Source organism: Haemaphysalis longicornis, unplaced genomic scaffold (genome assembly GCF_048455015.1).
Source record: "Haemaphysalis longicornis isolate Haplotype H1 unplaced genomic scaffold, Haemaphysalis longicornis Haplotype H1 scaffold_7, whole genome shotgun sequence".
NCBI lineage: Eukaryota > Metazoa > Arthropoda > Arachnida > Ixodida > Ixodidae > Haemaphysalis > Haemaphysalis longicornis.
Genome location: NW_027526422.1, coordinates 91,728,765 through 91,751,493, shown reverse-complemented (window position 1 = coordinate 91,751,493; position 22,729 = coordinate 91,728,765). Strand labels below are relative to the sequence as shown.

The following is a 22,729-nucleotide window of genomic DNA, read 5'->3' as shown; positions in this document are numbered from 1 at the left end:
ATGGTTCCGTTGGCCTATTTCAAATATTCCTGCTTCGCGCGGTGCCGAGGCAAGCAAGAATGTTACGAGCGTCGGCGTTGTGTGGAGTCACTCACGAGTGGTGCGGTGCTGCGCTGTGTTTTCGTTTCATATGAGGTGTTCAGCTCCAAGCCTGTGTCTCCGCGCTTGTATCTTCTGCAGTAATTCATAGTCTTCAAAGTCCGATGACTATTCGTGGCAGCAACGCGAAGTGCTGGTCAGCGATTGCGCAAAGCGCAATGTTTTCATGTCAAATACGTACGTATCAGAACCAAATGTTGCCCCAAAATGTGCAGTAAAGTACGAAGCACCGTGTTGCCTTCAAAACGTGACCGATGTGTGTGGGTGTGGTGCGTCATAGTTTTCCAGAGGTTTGTTTGTGTGAAGCTGCTGGCGCCGCAGTCATCGATGCTATCATCACAGTCATCGTTACACGGTGTTGTGTCGGTATCACAACGCGAGGCGTACTCGACTTGCAAGTGTCCAGATTCGTGTCGCTGCAGGAGTGTATACGTGAATAATCTAGAGCCCCATCAGTTAGCAATGGTGCGTCGCAGTGACAGCGAGTTTTCGTTCGTTCGCTTCAACTTGCCGTGATCCCTGTCGTTACAAGCGTGGCCAAAAAATGCGCCGGATATCTGTCGTGAGTTACTGTAGCATTTTCCGCGTGTGTTGTGTTCGTGTGCTCCAAAATTTACGATGTCGCCAAACGTACGTGATCGTGCCCATTTATGACAGGCTAGGTGATGCGTCAGTGGCTTCAGCAATAACAGGTGCTACGTGCTGTGTTGAACTGTTATATCTACATTCTAAGCATACCATCTAGGTGACTCTGCGTAGTTGCTGTTTCTATTTGATCTAACCTCAGTTGCCTTGTTTATCTTTTTTGCAGGGTATTTTTATTTACGTGTGCACGCAGCATATTAGCACTAAATCAACCTTACACCTGTACATGCCATAACCCTCTTTGCAATCACGTGTGCATGTGATACTGTTACCCTGCAGTATTTCGTCAGCAGTATTTCGTCGTTGTTTGCATGTCGTTCTGAACCATTGCTAATAGCCTGAATTTCCTTTAGTATTACTAGCATACCTTTTCCTTTCTCACCTGCTGGCTTCGTGTTGCTTTTAAAAGGAATGAATGATTTAACGCTGTGTATAAAGTTATGTCGGACAAACTTGTAAAAAACAATACACGGGATATACCTGCTAAATTTCTCAATGGCACAAAGCACGTACACTGATCGCACAGGCTGAAAGCATGTCTGACGTGCTCCACACTCTTCGTCTGCCCCTCAACGCAGTCATGCTTGATTTTTACCCAACCGGCAAAACCACTTCTGCTCACTGATGAGCCAGGGTCACTGTCACGCCCACTTCACAACATATGGTGAAAGCAGTCTGTTCTGATTTTTACCCAACAAACCAAACCACTTCCACTCACTGACTAGCCGTGTAGAGTCACTGTTAATAATTAATCGTTACTAATAATTAAAAAAATCCAGATGTAACTGTAGCGATGGTGAAAGTCCGGGGTGGACGACTATGACGGCACTTCTGGGTTTCAGTGCATTTGGACTCGGAACGGCTCTCACGGGGTGGAAGCCCTAACATCCTTCTGCTCGCAAATCCATAAAATATTTCTCTGTCTCGTTGTTTAATGCAATGCATAGTTGAGGCCATTGAAAAGCACCATCAGAGAAACATGAGAAAGCGTTGCTTTTGCCTCCGTGGAATGAACCAAGGTGGACCCGCTAGGTATATCTGCATCTAAGCATACATTGGGTGCTACTGCGCAGCCGACTGGTACCCTTGGCAAACCTGCTTCCCACACAACAACACAAACACATGCCTGTTGCATGCGGCCTGTGTGCATTTTGTTTGTCTGCGTGGAATGGAATGGCTGTGCAAGCAGGAAATAATTCATGAAGCACTGCAGGGCAGTGCAACAGTCGCCAGAAAAAATTTTCATCGGCAGACTCGCATACACGAATGGCAACTGGCAGGCTCCATGGTTCAACACAGTGGTAATTCCAGTGTGCCACCAATGCAACAAGTCTCTCCGTAGTATCAGGAGATTCGAATATAGGTTAACAAGGGCGGTGTGACAACTGTCGCCGTGCTGAAAAATGCCACAACAGGTCTGTATTGTGCACAGATTTTTGTTGCCACTCCCATCCCACCGAGTTGTGCCAGCTTCCAAGTTTACCCCGCATCATTTCAAATTAACTGACGTTTGCTGGTGTTTGATTGATAGATGTAAGCACCAGTAAAGTGTGTCTGTCATCTTTAGTACTAAAATCATGTTCTCAAGGGTAAACCGAGTTTAACGAGGTTGCGGACATGAAAGCTGGCAGTGCTCATGGGGGTCGTAGCAGAAAAGTTGCAGCATGGCGTCGTGCTGTTTTTGCTATGTTGATGTTATAAAGCGCATGGTATTTATATGGGTCATACGTTTCAAACAAGGCACTAGCTGGAAGTCGTTGCAGTCTCTTCCCTTTGTTACACTTTGTAGTCGTGCTCTTTGTTTGAAAAAATTATTAGAAACTAGCTAGTGTAATTACAATTATAGAACTAATTTTCTGTGAAGGAAATGCTGCCTTGTGCCGGCTAAAGGATATACACTGTTTTGGCTACACACATCATAAGACAAGATAGCAACGCAATACTGTACAGAGCCCGTGCACAAGCTGCTGCCTTGCATTGCTCTGACCCACAGAATTGACAGGAACAGCTCCCAAGGACTGATCCCGAGCAAAGGTTCTGGCTCGCTCATGCCCCTCAACTTCACAGAAGTCAATGAAACCTTGTTACACAGGCTGCGGCTTAAAGTAGCATTGCCCTGAAAGTATCTGCACACAATCGGACGCGAGGACAGCCCAGACTGCCTTCTGTGTAAGGCTGTACAGAGACAATTGATCAAATTTGCATAGTTTTTGACCAAGGTATACTAGTGGGTGAAAAGACCTTGAAGCAGCCTTACTACGCTTGAATGCTTACCCTCTGTCTGAACGAAAGATTTTTGGCACGTGGGCTGACAGGAAGAAGCAAGATCGAGCTGTCAAATCGCTGCTTGTCCTGTCAGGACTCTTGGGTCTATGTGGTGAAATTTCACAAACTGCGGAACTTTTTTTTATGGTCGGTAAATAAGTTATGCGAATTATGCAGTGATTAGTCTGTTTCTGCGCCCCATACATGCTTTAAGTGTACAAAGTTCATTGGTTGATTTCACTGTCATTTCTCATACCCTCAGTATTCAGTACCTTCCTTGCCCCAGTGGGATTTAAGTAGCAGGCCCAAGTTCAGTTTCTCAGGCTGGCCTCTTCTCCTTTCAAAAATCTTTTACTATCTCTACCTCTCTCTTGCCAGCATGCCAGGTGCTTGTAACGGTTTAGTAGGATTCGCAACGGTCCCCATACGATAAAAATTTCTTATGACTACTTTCATTGCTGAAGTTCACTGCACTCAGTGTACTAGGGTGTTTGGTGCACAATAGTAATTATGACTGCAGATAGCCTACAGTTCTTAAATCCCACATCGAAATCCTTCCACGGACTCGTTCTTGCCTTCACTTCGATAAGGCTGTCACAAATGGGTTGATCAGCCGAACATGCTGGAAGGGATGTTTTTCTACACTTTGAATTAATGTTTGATCATTGTGCATACATTAAATACATTAAAGCATTTTTGCTGGTTCTTCCTTTTTATCTCTTGACACCCAGTGCAACCAATGGGCTGGTAAAAGCTGTGGCTTGTCATATGTGTTTCCAGTTCATAATGGTGCATTCTGCTTGTTGCCAAAGCCAACTGCAGAAAAGTTCTTCAGCCATGATGCAGTGCTGGCGATGGTCTTTTGTGGGCTATAAAAGCAAAATGTACTGGTTGTTGGTCAAATAAAATGAGCCAATTTTAAATGTTTCTTCCCGATGCCGGATGTGTTTTCTTGGAGGTTGTGTGTTTGCTTAGTCCTATTGGGAACAGTTGAGCAGGTATGGCTCATGTGTTGGCCATGAGACTAATCAGCATTTGAAGGTTCATGGGGCAGGTACAACTTGTACAGCTGGTGAGCGAAGGGATATAACTATTACATTTCCGATTTTCTTGCAACATGTCACTAGCATACAACAATTAGGATTTATAATTTAGCTGCAGTTTTTTTTTACGACAATACTGCTATTGTGCCCATTATAAAATTAATAGTAATTACGACCAGACGCCATACGTTGCTGGCCGTAATGTGTGCGGCGTCATCAAAAAACGTCATGTCATAGTTACTTCCGCCGTTTACCCCGCACGTGTGCACGCGTTTTGCGATGAGCGTGCGGCATCAACCTGGCTTGCCCGTGGTGCTCGGAAAAATACCAGGAAAACAGTCACGTACGTCTGCGCCACAAGGATGAGCACAAGACACCTCGCAGACGCCCAGCTCGCGAAGCCGGTTCTACCGCGTGCCGACGCATTTCACTTTAGGAGGAATGGGAAAGCCTGCGGACAAAGCAATCCGGGTCAGCCAGTCATGCATGCGGAAGATGGATATGACGATAATTTTAGGAACCTTGTATGACGATGACTACTACTGCCACAGTGAGAAGCGATGACGGAACACGTAAATAAACAAATTTCGCAATACGTGGTGGTGTGCCATTCAGTGCTTCAGGAGGATCTAAAAAAATTCCCCGCATTTCCCCGAGGGGAAGAATGTGAAAGTGCGAATGCACGAGTTGAATTTGCGCGGTTCGGTAATGTTCGCGAAAGAGAGATCACACACACACACACAACTACAAAGAAAGAAAGATGCATTTATTCACAGACACCTATTTGTGTTGTCGTTGTACTTGATTGCTATAGCGGATCTCAGCTTTGAAATTTCGTGTCAGTACTCCTTTAAGCGGGTGCATTAGCCCTTCTCACGCCCGATTCCTGGCCAATCCCCCACGTGGGTATGTGCCATTTCAGCGGCCAGGCAGCGCGCGCCCATCTTTGAAATTTCGTGTCAGTACTCCTTTAAGCGGGTGCATTAGCGCTTCTCACGCCCGATTCCTGGCCAATCCCCCACGTGGGTATGTGCCATGTCAGCGGCCAGGCAGCGCGCGCCCATCTCCCCCCGTTGCTAAGGAAGACGAGGAGCGCGCGCACCCGCAGCTGTTGCTATGCGGACTACGGCGGCGGACGATTCAGGCTCGCTTAAGAAGTGCATTCGCACTTTTAAGAAATCCTCCAGCTCGCCTTGCGTCACTTATTGCAAGTTTCGCCAGTTTTAAAGACGAAGGTGTAACATCAAACGCGAAAACTGACCGTACATATACGTGGCGTCGGCGGGGCCACCGCTGTATGGACTGGTGTACTTGAACTCATTTCGCCAGAGCAGCAGCCAAATCCTCTCACTATGGCGCTAAACCGGCACCTTGGCAGAATGGAACTTGCTGCCACGTGCTGCCAGCTGCAGGTGCACGTGGCAGCACGTATACGCGTAAACGGATGCGCACACACAGCTCTGACTGCTGGGGAACTTCAGCGTGATGAGCATCCAGTCTGCTTGAGAAAACGAAGGCCTGTATGCTTCTTTCTTTTTGGACAACAAACGTCACATAGTTGGCCGGTTCTTCATCACTTGCAGTGGTAGGCTGTTGGACAGCTGCTGCTATGACCAGAAGCAACATGCGCACTACTTACATGACGTTTGTATACAAATTATGTGCAACAACGCTTTTACTTTTATCAATTTGGTGTTGACAGGAGCTGCGGGCACAGTTTATGTGGGAGACTATATTGGCGCTACATTTGCTGCCCTTACCAGCATGTGGTACAGCGCTGTGCTCTCGCTGTTTATTAGTTACCAGCACAATTTTTACAACGGTGTGTGAAGTTGGTGAAATGAAGTACAGTGTATCTCCTGGATCGGTCGGTGCTTCCTGCTTCGGCGTGATTCTTTCCAGGCCATCACTAACAATGGTGGCAAAGTTGTACTTGTGCCAGAAGCCAAATTTTTTGACACTTTAATTGTGATCAGCTACTTGTAGCGCTGCAGTGTACCTTGTAACTTTGGAAGCTCGGAAAAGTTGGTACAACATGACCAAATATACAGAGTTGTAGGCACGACGAAAAGAGGCATATTAACACGCGTTTACTCCAAACATCTTTTTGTCACATCTAATATAATTCAGGCCTCTTTTGTCCCAGCTGTGCTGATTTCACTCCCCAAAATAAGGCACCTGCTGGTCTTTTTATGCACAGCAAGTATGGTGAGGTTTCAAAACATTTCAGGCTGCTGCGCCAAAACTATACGGACAAAAACGCTGGTGTTCAGCGGCGCGTACTACAGTGCACCAGAGTGGAAGATCAAGTGCACTGGGCACCAGTAATCTAGACGCACGAGAACTCTTGTCAAATGAGGGCCTTCAAAGGTATTCCTTCGGCCTATTCTTCTCCCCACAAAAGCCACAGATTCTATGATCTAAATGGGAGCGCAAGCAGCCTTCGTGCAACACTATTTAGACCTTTGCCGGCAGAGTCTTCAGCCAGTGCCCACGTTCGAGGACACAGACCCATTCTTCCCTATTGAGCCACAGCAGATCAAACCTGATGGCGTGATATGGGGCGCGCACACACCTTCCAAAATAAAAAGAAATAAAGAAGTGCGGTTACAAAAGCCCGCGAATTTAAATGTGCAACACAATCCTCCGAATCCTCCACTCGGAGTGGTTTTGCCTTGCCCGCAGGTGCGCCGTAGATAATACAACACGTACCGAACAGCCGATGTACCAAGGAGGAGAGTTAGCCTGCGCTTACGGCGCGTACAAAAAGCGCGTGCTTTTCATCGTAAACAATGAAAAGCACAGCCGACCTAAACATGAGTGCCGGCACGGCCGCTTTGCACGGCCGGCATTGTACTTCGTACTAGTTTTGGCGATCAACAGCGACGACCAAATCCAAGAAATAATAACAAAAAGCAGGTGACGTCACTTCCGTGGGGCGCTCCAGCCAGCCCCGATCGGGCGAGGCTGGAGCACCCCGGGGGAAAGGATCCCCGGGGTGCAGCAGCCTTTGCCTTTTTAAAGGCAAAGGCTGCTGCACCCCGGGGATCCTTTCCCCCGGGGTGCTCCAGCCAGCCCCGATCGGGCCTGGCTGGAGCGCCCCACGGAAGTGACGTCACCTGTTTTTTGTTATTATTTCTTGGATTTGGTCGTCGTTGTTGATCGCCGAAACTAGTACGAAGTACCATGCCGGCCGTGCAAAGCGGCCGTGCCAGCACTCATGTTTAGGTCGGCTGTGCTTTTCATTGTTTACGATGAAAAGCACGCGCTTTTTGTACGCGCCGTAAGCGCAGGCTGATAACTCTCCTCCTTGGTACATCGGCTGTCGTTCGGTGTTGTATTATCTACGGCGCACCTGCGGGCAAGACAAAACCACTCCGAGTGGAGGATTCGGAGGATTGTGTTGCACGTTTAAGTTCGCCGGCTTTTGTAACCGCACTTCTTTGTTTCTTGTTATTTTGGAAGGTGTGTGCGCGCCCCATATCACGCCATCAGGTTTGATCTGCTGTGGCTCAATAGGGAAGAATGGGTCTGTGTCCTCAAACGTGGGCACTGGCTGAAGACTCTGCCGGCACAATGCTAAATAGTACTGTTGCACGAAGGCTGCTTGCGCTCCCATTTAGATCATAGAATCTGTGGCTTTTGTGGGGAGAAGAATAGGCCGAAGGAATACCTTTGAAGGCCCTCATTTGACAAGAGTTATCCACTCTGGTGCACTGTAGTACGCGCCGCTGAACACCAGCGTTTTTGTCCGTATAGTTTTGGCACAGCAGCCTGAAATGTTTTGAAACCTCACCATACTTTCTGTGCATAAAAAGACCAGCAGGTGCCTTATTTTGGGGAGTGAAGTCAGCACAGCTAGGACAAAAGAGGCCTGCATTATATTAGATGTGACAAAAAGATGTTTGGAGTAAACGCGTGTTAATATGCCTCTTTTCGTCGTGCCTACAACTCTGTATATTTGGTCATGTTGTACCAACTTTTCCGAGCTTCCAAAGTTACAAGGTACACTGCAGTGCACAAGTACTGATCACTATTAAAGTGTCAAAAAATTTGGCTTCTGGCACAAGCACAACTTTGCCACCCTTGTTAGTGATGGCCTGGAAAGAATCACGCCGAAGCAGGAAGCACCGACCAATCCAGGAGATACACTGTACTTCATTTCACCAACTTCACACACTGTTGTAAAAATTGTGCTGGTAACTAATAAACAGCGAGAGCACAGCGCTGTACCACACGCTGGTAAGGGCAGCAAATGTAACGCCAATATAGTCTCCCACATAAACTGTGCCCGCAGCTCCTGTCAACACCAAATTGATAAAAGCGTTGTTGCACATAATTTGTATACAAACGTCATGTAAGTAGTGTGCATGTTGCTTCTCGTCATAGCAGCAGCTGTCCAACAGCCTACCACTGCAAGTGATGAAGAACCGGCCAACCATGTGACGTTTGTTGTCCAAAAATAAAGAAGCATACAGGCCTTCGTTTTCTGACAAAGCAGACTGGATGCTCATCACGCTGAAGTTCCCCAGCAGTCAGAGCTGTGTGTGCGCATCCGTTTACGCGTATACGTGCTGCCACGTGCACCTGCAGCTGGCAGCACGTGGCAGCAAGGTTCCATTCTGCCAAGGTGCCGGTTTAGCGCCGTAGCAGAGTCCTTCAATGAGAGGATTTGGCTGCTGCTCTGGCGAAATGAGTTCAAGTACACCAGTCCATACAGCGGTGGCCCCGCCGACGCCACGTATATGTACGGTCAGTTTTCGCGTTTGATGTTACACCTTCGTCTTTAAAACTGGCGAAACTTGCACTAAGTGACGCAAGGCGAGCTGGAGGATTTCTTTTTAGATCCTCCTGAAGCACTGAATGACACACCACCACGTATTGCGAAATTTGTTTATTTACGTGTTCCGTCGTCGCTTCTCACTGTGGCAGTAGTAGTCATGAGGTCCATAAAATTATCGTCATATCCATCTTCCGCATGCATGACTGGCTGACCCGGATTGCTTTGTCCGCAGGCTTTCCCATTCCTCCTAAAGTGAAATGCGTCGGCACGCGGTAGAACCGGCTTCGCGAGCTGGGCGTCTGCGAGGTGTCTTGTGCTCATCCTTGTGGCGCAGACGTACGTGACTGTTTTCCTGGTATTTTTCGAGCACCACGGGCAAGCCAGGTTGATGCCGCACGCTCATCGCAAAACGCGTGCAGGGTAAACGGCGGGAGTAACTATGACATGATGTTTTCTGGTGACGCCGCACACATTACGGCCAGCAACGTATGGCGGCTGGTCGTAATTACTATGAATTTTATAATGGGCAAACAGCAGTATTGTCGTAAAAAAGAACTGCAGCTAAATTATAAATCCTAATTGTTGTATGCTAGTGACATGTTGCAAGAAAATCGGAAATGTAATAGTTATATCCCTTCGCTTACCAGCTGTACAAGTTGTACCTGCCCCATGAACCTTCAAATGCTGATTAGTCTCATGGCCAACACATGAGCCATACATGATCAACTGTTCCCAAAAGGACTAAGCAAACACAACCTCCAAGAAAACACATCCGGCATTGGGAAGAAACATTTAAAATTGGCTCACTTTATTTGACCAACAACCAGTACATTTTGATTTTATAGCCCACAAAAGACCATCGCCAGCACTGCAGTATGGCTGAAGAACTTTTCTGCAGTTGGCTTTGGCAACAAGCAGAATGCACCATTATGAACTGGAAACACATATGACAAGCCACAGCTTTTACCAGCCCATTGGTTGCACTGGGTGTCAAGAGATAAAAAGGAAGAACCAGCAAAAATGCTTTAATATATTTAATGTATGCACAATGATCAAACATTAATTCAGAGTGTAGAAAAACATAACATCCCTTCCAGCATGTTCGGCTGATCAACCCATTTGTGACAGCCTTATCGAAGTGAAGGCAAGAACGAGTCCGTGGCAGGATTTCGATGTGGGCTTTAAGAACTGTAGGCTGTCTGCAGTCATAATTACTATTGTGCGCCAAACACCCTAGTACACTGAGTGCAGTGAACTTCAGCAATGAAAGTAGTCATAAGAAATTTTTATCGTATGGTGACCGTTGCGAATCCTAGTAAACCGTTACAAGCACCTGGCATGCTGGCAATAGAGAGGTAGAGATAGTAAAAGATTTTTGAAAGGAGAAGAGGCCAGCCTGAGAAACTGAACTTGGGCTTGCTACTTAAATCCCACTGGGGCAAGGAAGGTACTGAATACTGAGGGTATGAGAAATGACAGTGAAATCAACCAATGAACTTTTTTTGTACACTTAAAGCATGTATGGGGCGCAGAAACAGACTAATCACTGCATAATTTGCATAACTTATTTACCGACCATAAAAAAAAGTTCCGCAGTTTGTGAAATTTCACCACATAGACCCAAGAGTCCTGACAGGACAAGCAGCGATTTGACAGCTCGATCTTGCTTCTTCGTGTCAGCCCATGTGCCAAAAATCTTTCGTTCAGACAGAGGGTAAGCATTCAAGTGTAGTAAGGCTGCTTCAAGGTCTTTTCACCCACTAGTATACCTTGGTCAAAAACTATGCAAATGATCAATTGTCTCTGTACAGCCTTACACAGAAGGCAGTCTGGGCTGTCCTCGCGTCCGATTGTGTGCAGATACTTTCAGGTCAATGCTACTTTAACTCTTTCGCTACAGCGCCTATCAAAATCGATCAATTTGATCGATACTTTTGGGAGTGCCTTTTCATAGCGTTCCAGGCGTTTCTCGAACAAGTAAAGCTGTTCGGAGTTAGATCAGAAAATGGCCTTTCAAAATAGTTTTGTTTTCATTTTTGCAACGGAAACGTGATTTTTGACACGCTTTTGAATCACCTGGGTGTGGAAAAGGGGCGTGGTCATCGCGCGTCAAGGCTACCAACGAAGAATGCGTGCAACTCGTAATTACTCTGCACCAGCGCTTGTTCTTTGCTATCAGGGCGTGAATGGGGAACTAGCTAACGATTTTCAATCGTCAGGTTCACGCTCTGACAGTAATAATCCCAGAAATCGGCTGAAAATGTCAAGCAGTGCCTGGTTGCGAAGCTACTTTATGATTTTAGGCAGTTTTATTGCCTTTGCGCAAGTTGTTCTAAGTACTGTGGTAGTTCTACTTACCCCAGGACCATTCGCAAACAGTTTACAACAGTTTCGGTTTCGTTTCTGCATCGCGAAATTCATATTTAGCGCTACTACGCAGTTACCCAACTTCAAGGCTAACTGCCATGGCGCCTGAAGCGTCCGCGACTGATCCTCGAACAAAGCACGCCGCTCCTCATTTCCCCCCACCCTAACCCGATTTCTGCGATAAGAACTTCAGATGCAAGTCAAAAGGTCACACCCAGTCGCCAGATATCTGTTCCGCCGAGGCCAGCGCTTCAAACCGGCCTTACACTGCCAGCTGTTCGCCTTCCAGTTTCGTTTTCATGCGAGGGTATATCCGGGTGTCGAATGTTGCTGCTTAGTTGAACTGTCTATTCGGACGGATTCTCTGATAAGTTTTTGTACTGTTTCATTTGAAAAATGTTAGGTGGCGCTGCAACAGAGGAGGCTCGTTGTGCTGATCTTTTTCAGCGCGCGACTGCTACTCGGCCAAAGATCGCAGGGGACGATTCTAGCTCATCGTACCTCATTTTTGCGAGCAAGGCTACAATTGCGAGTAAGAAGATGATAATAAAGCTCAGCTTTGTGTTTTGAGAGATAACTGACCGTGAACGACAACAAACATCAGCCACGGCGTTCCGTTTTCAACTTCATGCATGTTTTTTTCCGCATCGCGTGCTTGTCCCAAATATTGTGCTCGTTGTAAATGCAAAGTCAGCCATTGACAAGATGTTTTTACGTTATGTGGGGGCAAATTGGTGCCTCTGATAACGTCAAACCGCCAGATTTATTCCAGGGAACCACCCGAAATTGCACATTTTGAATTAGAGGTTGGGCTTCACCGCATGACACGAGCACCGTGCGTGCTAACATTTTTTTTTTTATATCTGAAAAACTGTTCCGCACAAGTCGACATTTTTTTTAGGGTGTGTTTTTGAAATGTTTCCCTACAAAATGTATATTCTAATTTTTTTCTACTACCGGTGGTTTGATATACACAACTCCTTTTTTATCATTTTTTTCGACAACTTGACAAAAATTTTGATTTTGATATTTTTTTTCACAACTATGATATATGAAAACCTTTAAAAAACTGGTGTTATTGGAAAGGCCGTTAAATAATCTGCATTTTGTGCTCCTGCAATTTGTGCCTAAATAATTTTTTAGCGGGAAAAAAAATGTTTTCTTGGACCCCCCAAAATTGGTCAATTTTCTGCGGTAGCGAAAGAGTTAAGCCGCAGCCTGTGTAACAAGGTTTTATTGACTTCTGTGAAGTTGAGGGGCATGAGCGAGCCAGAACCTTTGCTCGGGATCAGTCCTGGGGAGCTGTTCCTGTCAATTTTGTGGGTCAGACCAATGCAAGGCAGCAGCTTGTGCACGGGCTCTGTAGAGTATTGCATTGCTATCTTGTCTTATGATGTGTGTAGCCAAAACAGTGTATATCCTTTAGCCGGCACAAGGCAGCATTTCCTTCACAGAAAATTAGTTCTATAATTGTAATTACACTAGCTAGTTTCTAATAATTTTTTCAAACAAAGAGCACGACTACAAAGTGTAACAAAGGGAAGGGACAGCAACGACTTCCAGCTAGTGCCTTGTTTGAAACGTATGACCCATATAAATACCATGCGCTTTATAACACCAACATAGCAAAAACAGCGCGACGCCATGCTGCAACTTTTCTGCTACGACCCCATGAGCACTGCCAGCTTTCATGTCCGCAACCTCGTTAACCTCGGTTTCCCCTTGAGAACATGATTTTAGTGCTAAAGATGACAGACACACTTTACTAGTGCTTGCATCTATCAATCAAACACCAACAAACGTCAGTTAATTTGAAATGATACGGGGTAAACTTGGAAGCTGGCACAACTAGGTGGGATGGGAGTGGCAACAAAAATCTGTGCACAATACAGCCCTGTTGTGGCATTTTTCAGCACGGCGACAGTTGTCACACTGCCCTTGTCAACCTATATTCGAATCTCCTGATACTATGGAGAGACTTGTTGCATTGGTGGCACACTGGAATTACCACTGTGTTGAACCATGGAGCCTGCCAGTTGCCATTCGAGTATGCGAGTCTGCCGATGAAAATTTTTTTTGGTGACTGTTGCACTGCCCTGCAGTGCTTCATGAATTATTTCCTGCTGGCACAGCCATTCCATTCCACGCAGACATACAAAATGTGCACAGGCCGCATGCAACAGGCATGTGTTTGTGTTGTTGTGTGGGAAGCAGGTTTGCCAACGGGTACCAGTCAGCTGCGCAGTAGCACCCAATGTGTGCTTGGATGCAGATATACCTAGCGGGTCCACCTTGGTTCATTCCACGAAGGCAAAAGCAACGCTTTCTCATGTTTCTCTGATGCTGCTTTTCAATGGCCTCAACTTTGCATTGCATTAAACAACGAGACAGAGAAATATTTTATGGATTTGCGAGCAGAAGGATGTTAGGGCTTCCACCCTGTGAGAGCCGTTCTTAGTCCAAATGCACTGAAACCCACAAGCGCCGTCAAAGTCGCCCACCCCGGACTTTCACTACCGCCTTCACCATCGCTACAGTTACATCTGGATTTTTTGAATTATTAGTAACGATTAATCATTAACAGTGACTACATGGCTAGTCAGTGAGTGGAAGTGGTTTGGTTTGTTGGGTAAAAATCAGAACAGACTGCTTTCACTATATGTTGTGAAGTGGGCGTGACAGTGACCCTGGCTCGTCAGTGAGCAGAAGTGGTTTTGCCGGTTGGGTAAAAATCAAGCATGACTGCGTTGAGGGGCAGACGAAGAGTGTGGAGCACGTCAGACATACTTTTAGCCTGTGCGATCAGTGTACGTGCTTTGTGCCATTGAGAAATTTAGCAGGTATATCCCGTGCATTGTTTTTTACAAGTTTGTCCGACATAAGCGTTGAATCATTCATTCCTTTTAAAAGCAACACGAAGCCAGCAGGTGAGAAAGAAAAAGGTATGCTAGTAATACTAAAGGAAATTCAGGCTATTAGCAATGGTTCAGAACGGCATGCAAACAATCTTTGCTAGCATGCACAGTAGCTGACGAAATACTGCAGGGTAACAGTAGCACATGCACACGTGATTACAAAGAGGGTTATGGCATGTACAGGTAAGTGTGTAAGGTTGATTTAGTGCTAATATGCTGCGTGCATACGTAAATAAAAATACCCTGCAAAAAAGATGAACAAGGCAACTGAGGTTAGAGCAAATAGAAACAACAACTACGCAGAGTCACCTAGATGGTATGCTTAGAATGTAGATATAACAGTTCAACACAGCACGTAGCATCTGTTATTGCTGAAGCCACTGACGCATCACCTAGCCTGTCATAAATGGGCACGATCACGTACGTTTGGCGACATCGTAAATTTTGGAGCACACGAACACAACACACACGGAAAATGCCACAGTAACTCACGACAGATATCCGGCGCATTTTTTGGCCACGCTTGTAACGACAGGGATCATGGCAAGTTGAAGCGAACGAACGAAAACTCGCTGCACTGCGACGCACCATTGCTAGCTGATGGGGCTCTAGATTATTCACGTATACACTCCTGCAGCGACACGAATCTGGACACTTGCAAGTCGAGTACGGAGCAGTTTCAAAGTATTTGCCTCGCGTTGTGATGCCGACACAACACCGTGTATAACAATGACTGTGATGATAGCATCGATGACTGCGGCGCCAGCAGCTTCACACAAACAAACCTATGGAAAACTATGAGGCACCACACACATCGGTCACGTTTTCAAGGCAACACGGTGCTTCGTACTTTACTGCACATTTTGGGGCAACATTTGGTTCTGATACGTACGTATTTGATATGAAAACATTGCGCTCTGCGCAAGCGCTGACCAGCACTTCGCGTTGCTGCCACGAATAGTCATCGGACTTTGAAGACTGTGAATTACTGCAGAAGATACAAGCGCGGTGACACAGGCTTGGAGCTGAACAGCTCACATGAAACGAAAACACAGCGCAGCACCGCACCACTCGTGAGCGATTCCACACAACGCCGACGCTCGTAACATTCTTGCTTGCCTCGGCACCACGCGAAGCCGGAATATTTGAAATGGGCCAACGGAACAAACTCGGAACAGACAAGCCCGTACTAGAGTGAACTCTACCCGTATGTATGCCAATACGGGGCCAAAATTCGATCTTCGATGGAATTCGGCCTCTTCTCCATGCCGCTCGTCCGTAGGTCATCCGTAAAACCTGTGGTAAATCTATAAAAAGTGCTTTGTTTACACAACTTCTTCTACGCGAGTGTCAAAAACAATAACAAACTCGAGTTTCGCAGAGAAAAATATAATGCAAACATCTACAAAGCATGTTCATGACGTCACGGTGACTAGGTGACGTCATATTAAAAGACAATAAACTCAGGCTAAAAATAAATCTTGATACTGTATTATTAGTGTGTCAGTGCCAAAAATATATGCAATACTATTGAAGTAATTGCAATGTAATGCAATTACGCAATTTTTTTGTTGACGTACGTCACTTCCGTGGGGCGCAGCAGCCAGTTCGGGGGGAATCGGCTCGGAAGCCCCGGGTTGCAGCAGACGCAGCCCTTTTTAAATACACTTCCATGTTGCGTTTTTCCGCCACGAAAACTGCGGCGTTTAAAAAAAATAATTGTGCGTGCACAGTTTAGTGCTAAAAACAAAAAAACGATGTTTGCACCTTGAAGAAACGATGACTGTGCATGTTTATTGTGGTGCTAATATGGTGACAATCGAAGCATTGTTAAGGGTTCAGCTGTCGAAGAATCAGAAGTGAGAAGCCGGGTGTAATTTGCTCTCAAAATTGTGTTTGCAATCTTTACCAGATTAATCGCATTTAACAATAACAATAGCTTTCCAATGTCTCACTCACCCTGTGGTCGTCCGAGAGTCAGCTCCGATAACGACGCCGCCGTCAAACTCCACAGCCATAACTGTCGTCTGTAAAGACGATAAAGCGCATTTGTAAAAGTTAGAACAGGAATAGAAATGAGCATTACATTGAAACTATAACAAGTTCTGAAACCGCGTTTGAACACCACGAGCCTTCAGCGGCCGAAAGAAACAAGCAATAATGGGCGAAATCTGCGCGCATTAACTTGGTAACGTAGCGATACTAACCCCTGTGGAGTGTTCTGCCCTCATCCAGTCTGGTACAACATCGCTGAGGTCGGGAACGTTGAAAGAATTCATGCTTGGGCCGGCTTGAGGGAGCGCAGAATGACCATACACATTTGCCATCGCCATTTTTCAAGTGATGCGCCCAGCGTGGCCAACTTCGAAGCGAGAAGTGGCCGAAGTGGCTAAGGAAGCCGAAGCTGCATCCGGTATATTGGCGCGCGCGTACTTCGAAAACGTTTTAGGCGAAACATACTGTCAAGTATTCGTTATCCCACGAAGAAAAAGGCTGGAGTTATTAGGTGATTACTAGTTGAAATTCGAAACTCCGACCACTTTATTAACACAGTACAACATATTACCTGATCAGTGATTTTGTAAAGAACCTTGTTCCCGTCACACCACCATATGATGGTTTGTGTTGATAAGCCCATTGACCTACAGCGAATAATCGTCCTTTTACTGATCACCATGCATTCGTTTATCCACATGGTGATGGTGGAAGTCCGACTTACGTGACCAGGAAGCGTTATGGCACTATGCAAGCATCACAAATTGCTCGAAGGATTTTTTTTTTTTTTTTTTTTCGCAGAGGGAACGAAAACTGCTCTTCGCGGAAAAGAACGCCAGCGAGTGCCTTTAAACTGTACCATTCCAGTGTCAAGGGTTCGACTTGTGTGCATCTTAATGGAGATGAGTAGTAGGTTGCTTTAGCGCGCAAACTGACTGCAAAACTTTCGGAGTTCAGTGCGCTCTACCGCGATATTTGATAATTATACATGTTGCCGTTGGAATCAGTGCGGTTGTGCTTTGACGTACGGAAATATCTATGCAGAAGCAGACGGTAAAAGCGTTGCTCGCGACAACATGGGTCGGGTAAAGGCAGAACAAAAGGACATGCTGTTAGTATTGCTGCAGCCATTTGCGTTGGAGTTCATGAAGACAATTCAAAATTGCGGGCTCTTAATTTTGCATAAAAAGCAAAGATGCACATCATCTACTATTTAGCACTTTGCAAAAAAAAAAAAAGTGTGCACTCAAGGTTAGATTGGCAGGTGAAAATAATTCTTTTTTCCCTGTGCTGCTGCAGTATCGAGCCATTTCGCAGGAACCTGGCGACGGTGTCCGCGTGAAGCCTTGATGATGTATAGACAGAGGGGTGAGAAGACTGGGTGAAGCTGTGATGGGGGAAGTGAACTGAAGTTCACCTCACCCACCAAACTCAAAATCCGTCACGCAGTTACACTCCTAGAGCAAACCTCCGCATCGATCAAAACGATCATCTGTTTTTCTTCCTTTAAATTATTTATTGTATGAGCTATGCGAATTATGGTGGTGAAACATTTATTCAAGAGGTTCGCTCTTGAAAGCGGGAGAAGCCCTCAGTCCAGGGCCCCTGCGGCGGCTGCAGTGCTGCGTGCCCGGGCCACCAACTGTCGCTGGTCCTTAGGGTTCCAACTGCACAGCGCGGCCTCCCACTGCACGAGGGTTGGGGTGCGAATAATGGGGGCTGCTGGTGTGTTCTGGCAAGCCCACATGGTGTGGTACAGTGTTGCATGTTCGCTGCAGCGTGGGCATGTTAGTGGATATTTTAGGGGGTGTATGATGTGCAGGAAGCTAAGGCGGGGGTATGTGTTGGTCTGTAGTTGCCGCCAGGCTACAGCCTCCTCTCGGGTGAGCTTCTGGTGCGGTGGAGGGTACGTAGGCACATCTAGCAAGGCGGTAGTGTTGCAGAAGTGCACGGTACTGCTGCTGGGCAGGCTCTTGGTCACGGAGCGACTGGTGCGGTGCCCGGAGGGTGCATGATCGGGCTGTAACGTGTGCTCGCTCATTTCCGTCGAGCCCTGCGTGACCTGGCGTCCATATTAGTACAGTAGGGTTCAGGGTATCCTTGTGTTTTTGTATAATCGGAGGGCGGATATTGAGACGTGACCGTTGCCGTAGTTTCTGCATGCTTGTTGGCAGTCTGTGATTATGTGAAGTGGTTTATTCGAGGTTGGAGACGTCATCGCCAGTGCGATGACCGTTTCTTCAGCTTCAACGATGTTTTTCGTTTTTTACGGTCGCAGTGCGAACGACATCGCCTGAGCCGTCGATGGCGCTTACTGCTGTGGCTGGATGGGATGCGTAGTGGGCCGCGTCCGTGAATCGTACATGGGAATGGTCAGAGTACTTTCCTTGTAGGAATTGTACTCGTGCTTGTCTGCGCTGTACGTGATGCTCAGGGTGCATGTTTCGCGGGAGCGGAGCAACCCTGATGAGCGTACGGATGTCCTGTGGCACAGTTTCCGGTCGAGGGTGGCTGGCGTCCGCTATCTGGTAGTAACCTCTGCAATCCCCGGTATGTTTTTTGCAGTCAGTTTCTTTTTTTTTTGTCACGTCCTTTTTTAAGCCCGATTATAGCTCACGAGTCTCATTCTTCTTGTCAGTTAGGATTTATCATAGTTTTATTATATTCTAGTATGAATTGTTTGTCGTTCCTTCTAGTACACTGTAAATAAAAAGGCGCATTGTCCAACGAAGATCAATGTGACGCATAATTTGTTGACTAACTGGACGGGTGATTATGCCAGTGTGCAGCTAGGCTTTATTATCCAAAGAACGTTCACCTGGGGCAACTTGGGGGTGACGACATTACCAGGACACCCCTCTAACCTACCCTCCCCCCCCCCCCAAAAAAAAAAAAAAAAAAAAAAAAAAACAAGCATGATTGTGAGATTAAAGTCGTTCCGAAAACACCTTTCTGTGGCGCTCCAGCCTCACGTCACGAGTGCATTGCTCGTAAGCGCCGAACAAATTCGCAGTGCATATTCAGTAATAGTGTAGTTGACGTCAAAGTTTGGTACATCCGATGCCTAACCCGTAGTAACTCTTTGCAAATAATACATTTTGCGTTTTTTTTTTTTTTTTTGCGGGGCATTATTTTGTTTTTAGCAAGGCATAATTTTATGCATCCGACTTCACTTGCACCGCTGTCCACGAGTGTTCAAACTTCGAAATACTTCGAATATATTTGATCTTTCGGGATAATGAATGTCGCAATTAATTGGCTTCGCTATGCGAAAATTTCGAATATCCGCACAGCTCAACTTTCCACTACTTTAGTATCTTCCACATAGCGTGTAATTGTGCAGTTGTTTTTAATGCGAGTGCATTAAATGACGCATTAAGCGATAAAGCCGGCGTCGACGTCGGTAACAGGCTCGCAAACTTCCACTGGCTGCGAGGTGTGTTCCATAGCGCGTACTTCAGGAATAAAACACAAAGCAAAGGTGCGCGTAAGCATTCGGAAAGCCACGCGGGATAGAGAAGAGTGTCTCCGGCTGAAACGGCACGTAGCGCGCCGGCCCGGCTGTTTCTGATCCCCTCGCCCGGCGGCGCAACAGTTACCAGCGAGATAGCTAAGCGCTCTAACATCTTCCTTTCCGTGACTCGTTAGGCGGAGGGAAGCTCTCTTTCGAGGTGCCTGAAAAGTTATTTCATTGACCGTTTTAAGGGCGTGTTTGGCAGCGTGTAATGACGAGAACACCACGCAGATTAAACATTCGACCCGTCAAGCGGGGTACAGGATAAGCGCTGGTACAGGATAAGCACTGTAGTGCGCAAAAAGACCGGTAAAAAACGCAAAGGCTCATGGGTACATTGTTTTCTCCCGCGGAGTCCCGTCACTTCCGGTTAGAGAGCTCTCCTGGCCTTCCGTACGCCGGCGGCTTTCACGCGCGTGTGCGCGTGTTGTTTATCTCTTTCTACCGAGAAAAAAAAAACGCTCATGCATGGGGAATTCAATAAATAACAACGATTGATCCTACTAGGGGTTTCTCTGAAAGGTAAGCAGCCTGTGACGAATAACACACACACGCACACAAACGAGTGAAAGAAGCCGGCATACGGGAGGCAGGAGAGCTCTCGAACCGGAAGTGGCGGGAGCAGACAACGTACCCATGAGCCTTTGCGATTCTTACCGGTCACCTATTCATAAACACCCAAGGCGTTTCAAGCGTTGCCGCTCAGTCTTGTCTGCCAAAGTTACGGACGGCGTTGACCATAGCCGACCCGAACTTCGTCAAGCATTGCTCGGAAGCAGAAAACAGCTCGTTAGTAAAGGAAAAAAAAAAAAAAAAAACATAAATGACACGCGTCCGCGACAGGACTCGAACCTGCAATCTTCTGATCCGAAGTCAGACGCCTTATCCATTAGGCCACGCGGACAGACGGTGCGCCCCAATGTTTCAGAGCTGCGGGGTGTTATCTCAGGTGCAGCGTCGCGCATGTGCAATGGGACAGCAAAAAATTGGGCCCATCTCCCCGCGAGGGGGACTCGAGTAAATGCGTCGCATAGGGGATGGGTGTATTGCGTTAACGTTTAGTGTTTGGGGAGTTGGTGGTAGTGAATGCGTTGTATCAGCAGCTTCTGCCAGGCAGCTGGAAGGAGGCGGAAGTCCGGTTCATCCCCAAGGCTGGGAAGTCACCACACATAGATAACTTACGGCCGATCTCCCTTACGTCCTGCGTGGGCAAGGTTATGGAAAGAATGGTGTTGAATAGGCTGCAAAAACATCTGGACAGCACTGATCAGATGCCGGACTCTATGTTCGGATTTCGGAGGCACCTAAGCATGCAGGACGTACTGCTGCAACTGAAGGAAGAGGTCATGCATCAAGCCACCAAGCAATCGCCTAGAGCAATCTTGGCGTTGGACCTCAAAGGAGCGTTTGACAACGTCTCCCACGCTAGCATCCTAGCCAACCTTCAGGGCACAGGCTGCGGAGAGCGGGCATACAACTATGTGCGGGATTTCCTGACAGGCCGCAGCGCTCGAATCAAGGTGGGGGAAGAGGTATCTGCACCCATAGTGTTGGGAAGTAAGGGGACCCCACAGGGATCCGTCCTGTCGCCTATTCTCTTTAATATGGCACTATTAGGCCTGCCCAAGGCGCTCGGGGTAGTCGATGGTTTGGGGCACGCGCTCTACGCCGACGACATTTCGCTCTGGACGACAAAGGCGGGCTCCTCAGGGTGGATTCAAGATACGCTGCAAGCAGGCGCAGATGTGGTTAGTAAATACGCGAAGGAGTGTGGACTGCGATGTTCGCCTCAAAAATCTGAACTGGTGGTTGTCCGCCCTCGGGCGCCCAAGACACAGAAGGAAGACGTGAAGGTGGTCATAGAGGGAGAAGACATCGTCCCAGGGCCCAGTGTTAAGATTCTGGGGCTCACCATCCAGGCAGACAACAAGGCCACTACGTCTGTGCGCAAGCTTATGCACTCCTCAGGACAGATCCTGCACATGCTTCGGCGGGTGGCAACAAGGTGGAGAGGACTGAAGGAGAACGACACCCTGAGGCTGGTACAAGCCTTTGTGGTGTCAAGAATAACGTACGCCACACCTTACCTCCTGATGAACAAAGGAGAAAAGAGCCAGGTGGACACAGTAATACGCAAGGCGGTGAAACAAGCCATCGGAGTTCCCATAAGTGCGTCGACGGACAAGCTCCTCCAGATGGCTCTACACAATACAGTGGACGAGCTGGTTGAGGGCCACCTATCCAGCCAAAAACAGAGGCTGAGTCACACTAAGGCGGGCCGCCGTATCCTGGGTAGAATCGGCTGGAGCGTGGCAGAGCTGACCGATCGAGAACAGCTTGCGGACAAATGGCTAGACGCAATCAAGACCAAGCCTCTCCCAAAGAACATGAATCCGGCTCACCATGGCGGCAGGCGTGAGGCTAGGGCTCGTGCCCTCAACAGGCTACTGGAGAGCGAAGACGGTGTCGTCTTCACGGACGCCTCGAAAAACAAGGGGACGACTAGAGCAGTGGCGGTGGTGACAACTAGGGGCGAGCTGCTTACAAGCGCATCGTTTCAAGTCAGAGATGTGGAAGAAACGGAAGAGTTGGCAATTGCCCTAGCCCTGACCCTTCCGGGAATTTCCAAGGTTGTCACCGACTCACAGCAGGCGTACAGGAACTTCCAGTCAGGCTGGGTGTCCCGGCGGGTACTTCGCATCCTGAGGGACAAAACACCTCCAGAGAGCCATGTTGAATTAGTATGGGTTCCAGCCCACTCCTTGGTGGAGGGCAATGAGTTTGCCCACCGACAGGCCCGCGCGTTAACGTACCGGGCAACGGCTGAGGAGGAGGCCAGAGGTGAACCTATGGTGACCTACAGAGAGATAGTGCGGCACTATCGACAGGATAGGCAGAAACTTCCTGCCCCGCACCCAGAACTCACGCGGGAGCAGCAAGTGCTGTATCGACAGATTCAGTCAGGATCTTTCCCTCACCCTCGCTTACTGAACAGCATGTTCCGAAATCAGTACGACAAGACTTGCCCGTTATGCAAGCAGCTCGGTACTCTTCGCCACATGATAGGAGAGTGCGACGTCAGCCCAAAACACCCACCCCTCAT

At 47.4% G+C, this 22,729-nt stretch overlaps 1 protein-coding gene and 1 non-coding gene across 2 annotated transcripts in view; both read right to left on the bottom strand.

Moving 5' to 3' along the window:
• The window catches only part of Prosbeta1 (proteasome beta1 subunit), a 44,100-nt gene extending 27,616 nt beyond the window's left edge, over positions 1-16,484 (bottom strand). Inside the window, exons 1-2 of the mRNA XM_077678032.1 lie at positions 16,325-16,484; positions 16,077-16,144 (exon numbers count right to left, since the gene is read on the bottom strand). Of these exons, the coding sequence (XP_077534158.1) occupies positions 16,077-16,144; positions 16,325-16,450 (194 nt within the window). The 5' untranslated portion in view covers positions 16,451-16,484. The remainder of the gene's footprint in view (positions 1-16,076; positions 16,145-16,324) is intronic.
• A 3,973-nt stretch (positions 16,485-20,457) lies between these two features.
• Positions 20,458-20,530, bottom strand: Trnar-ucg (transfer RNA arginine (anticodon UCG)). The gene has a single exon. It is a non-coding gene; the product is annotated as a tRNA-Arg (tRNA).
• Positions 20,531-22,729: the final 2,199 nt, after the last annotated feature.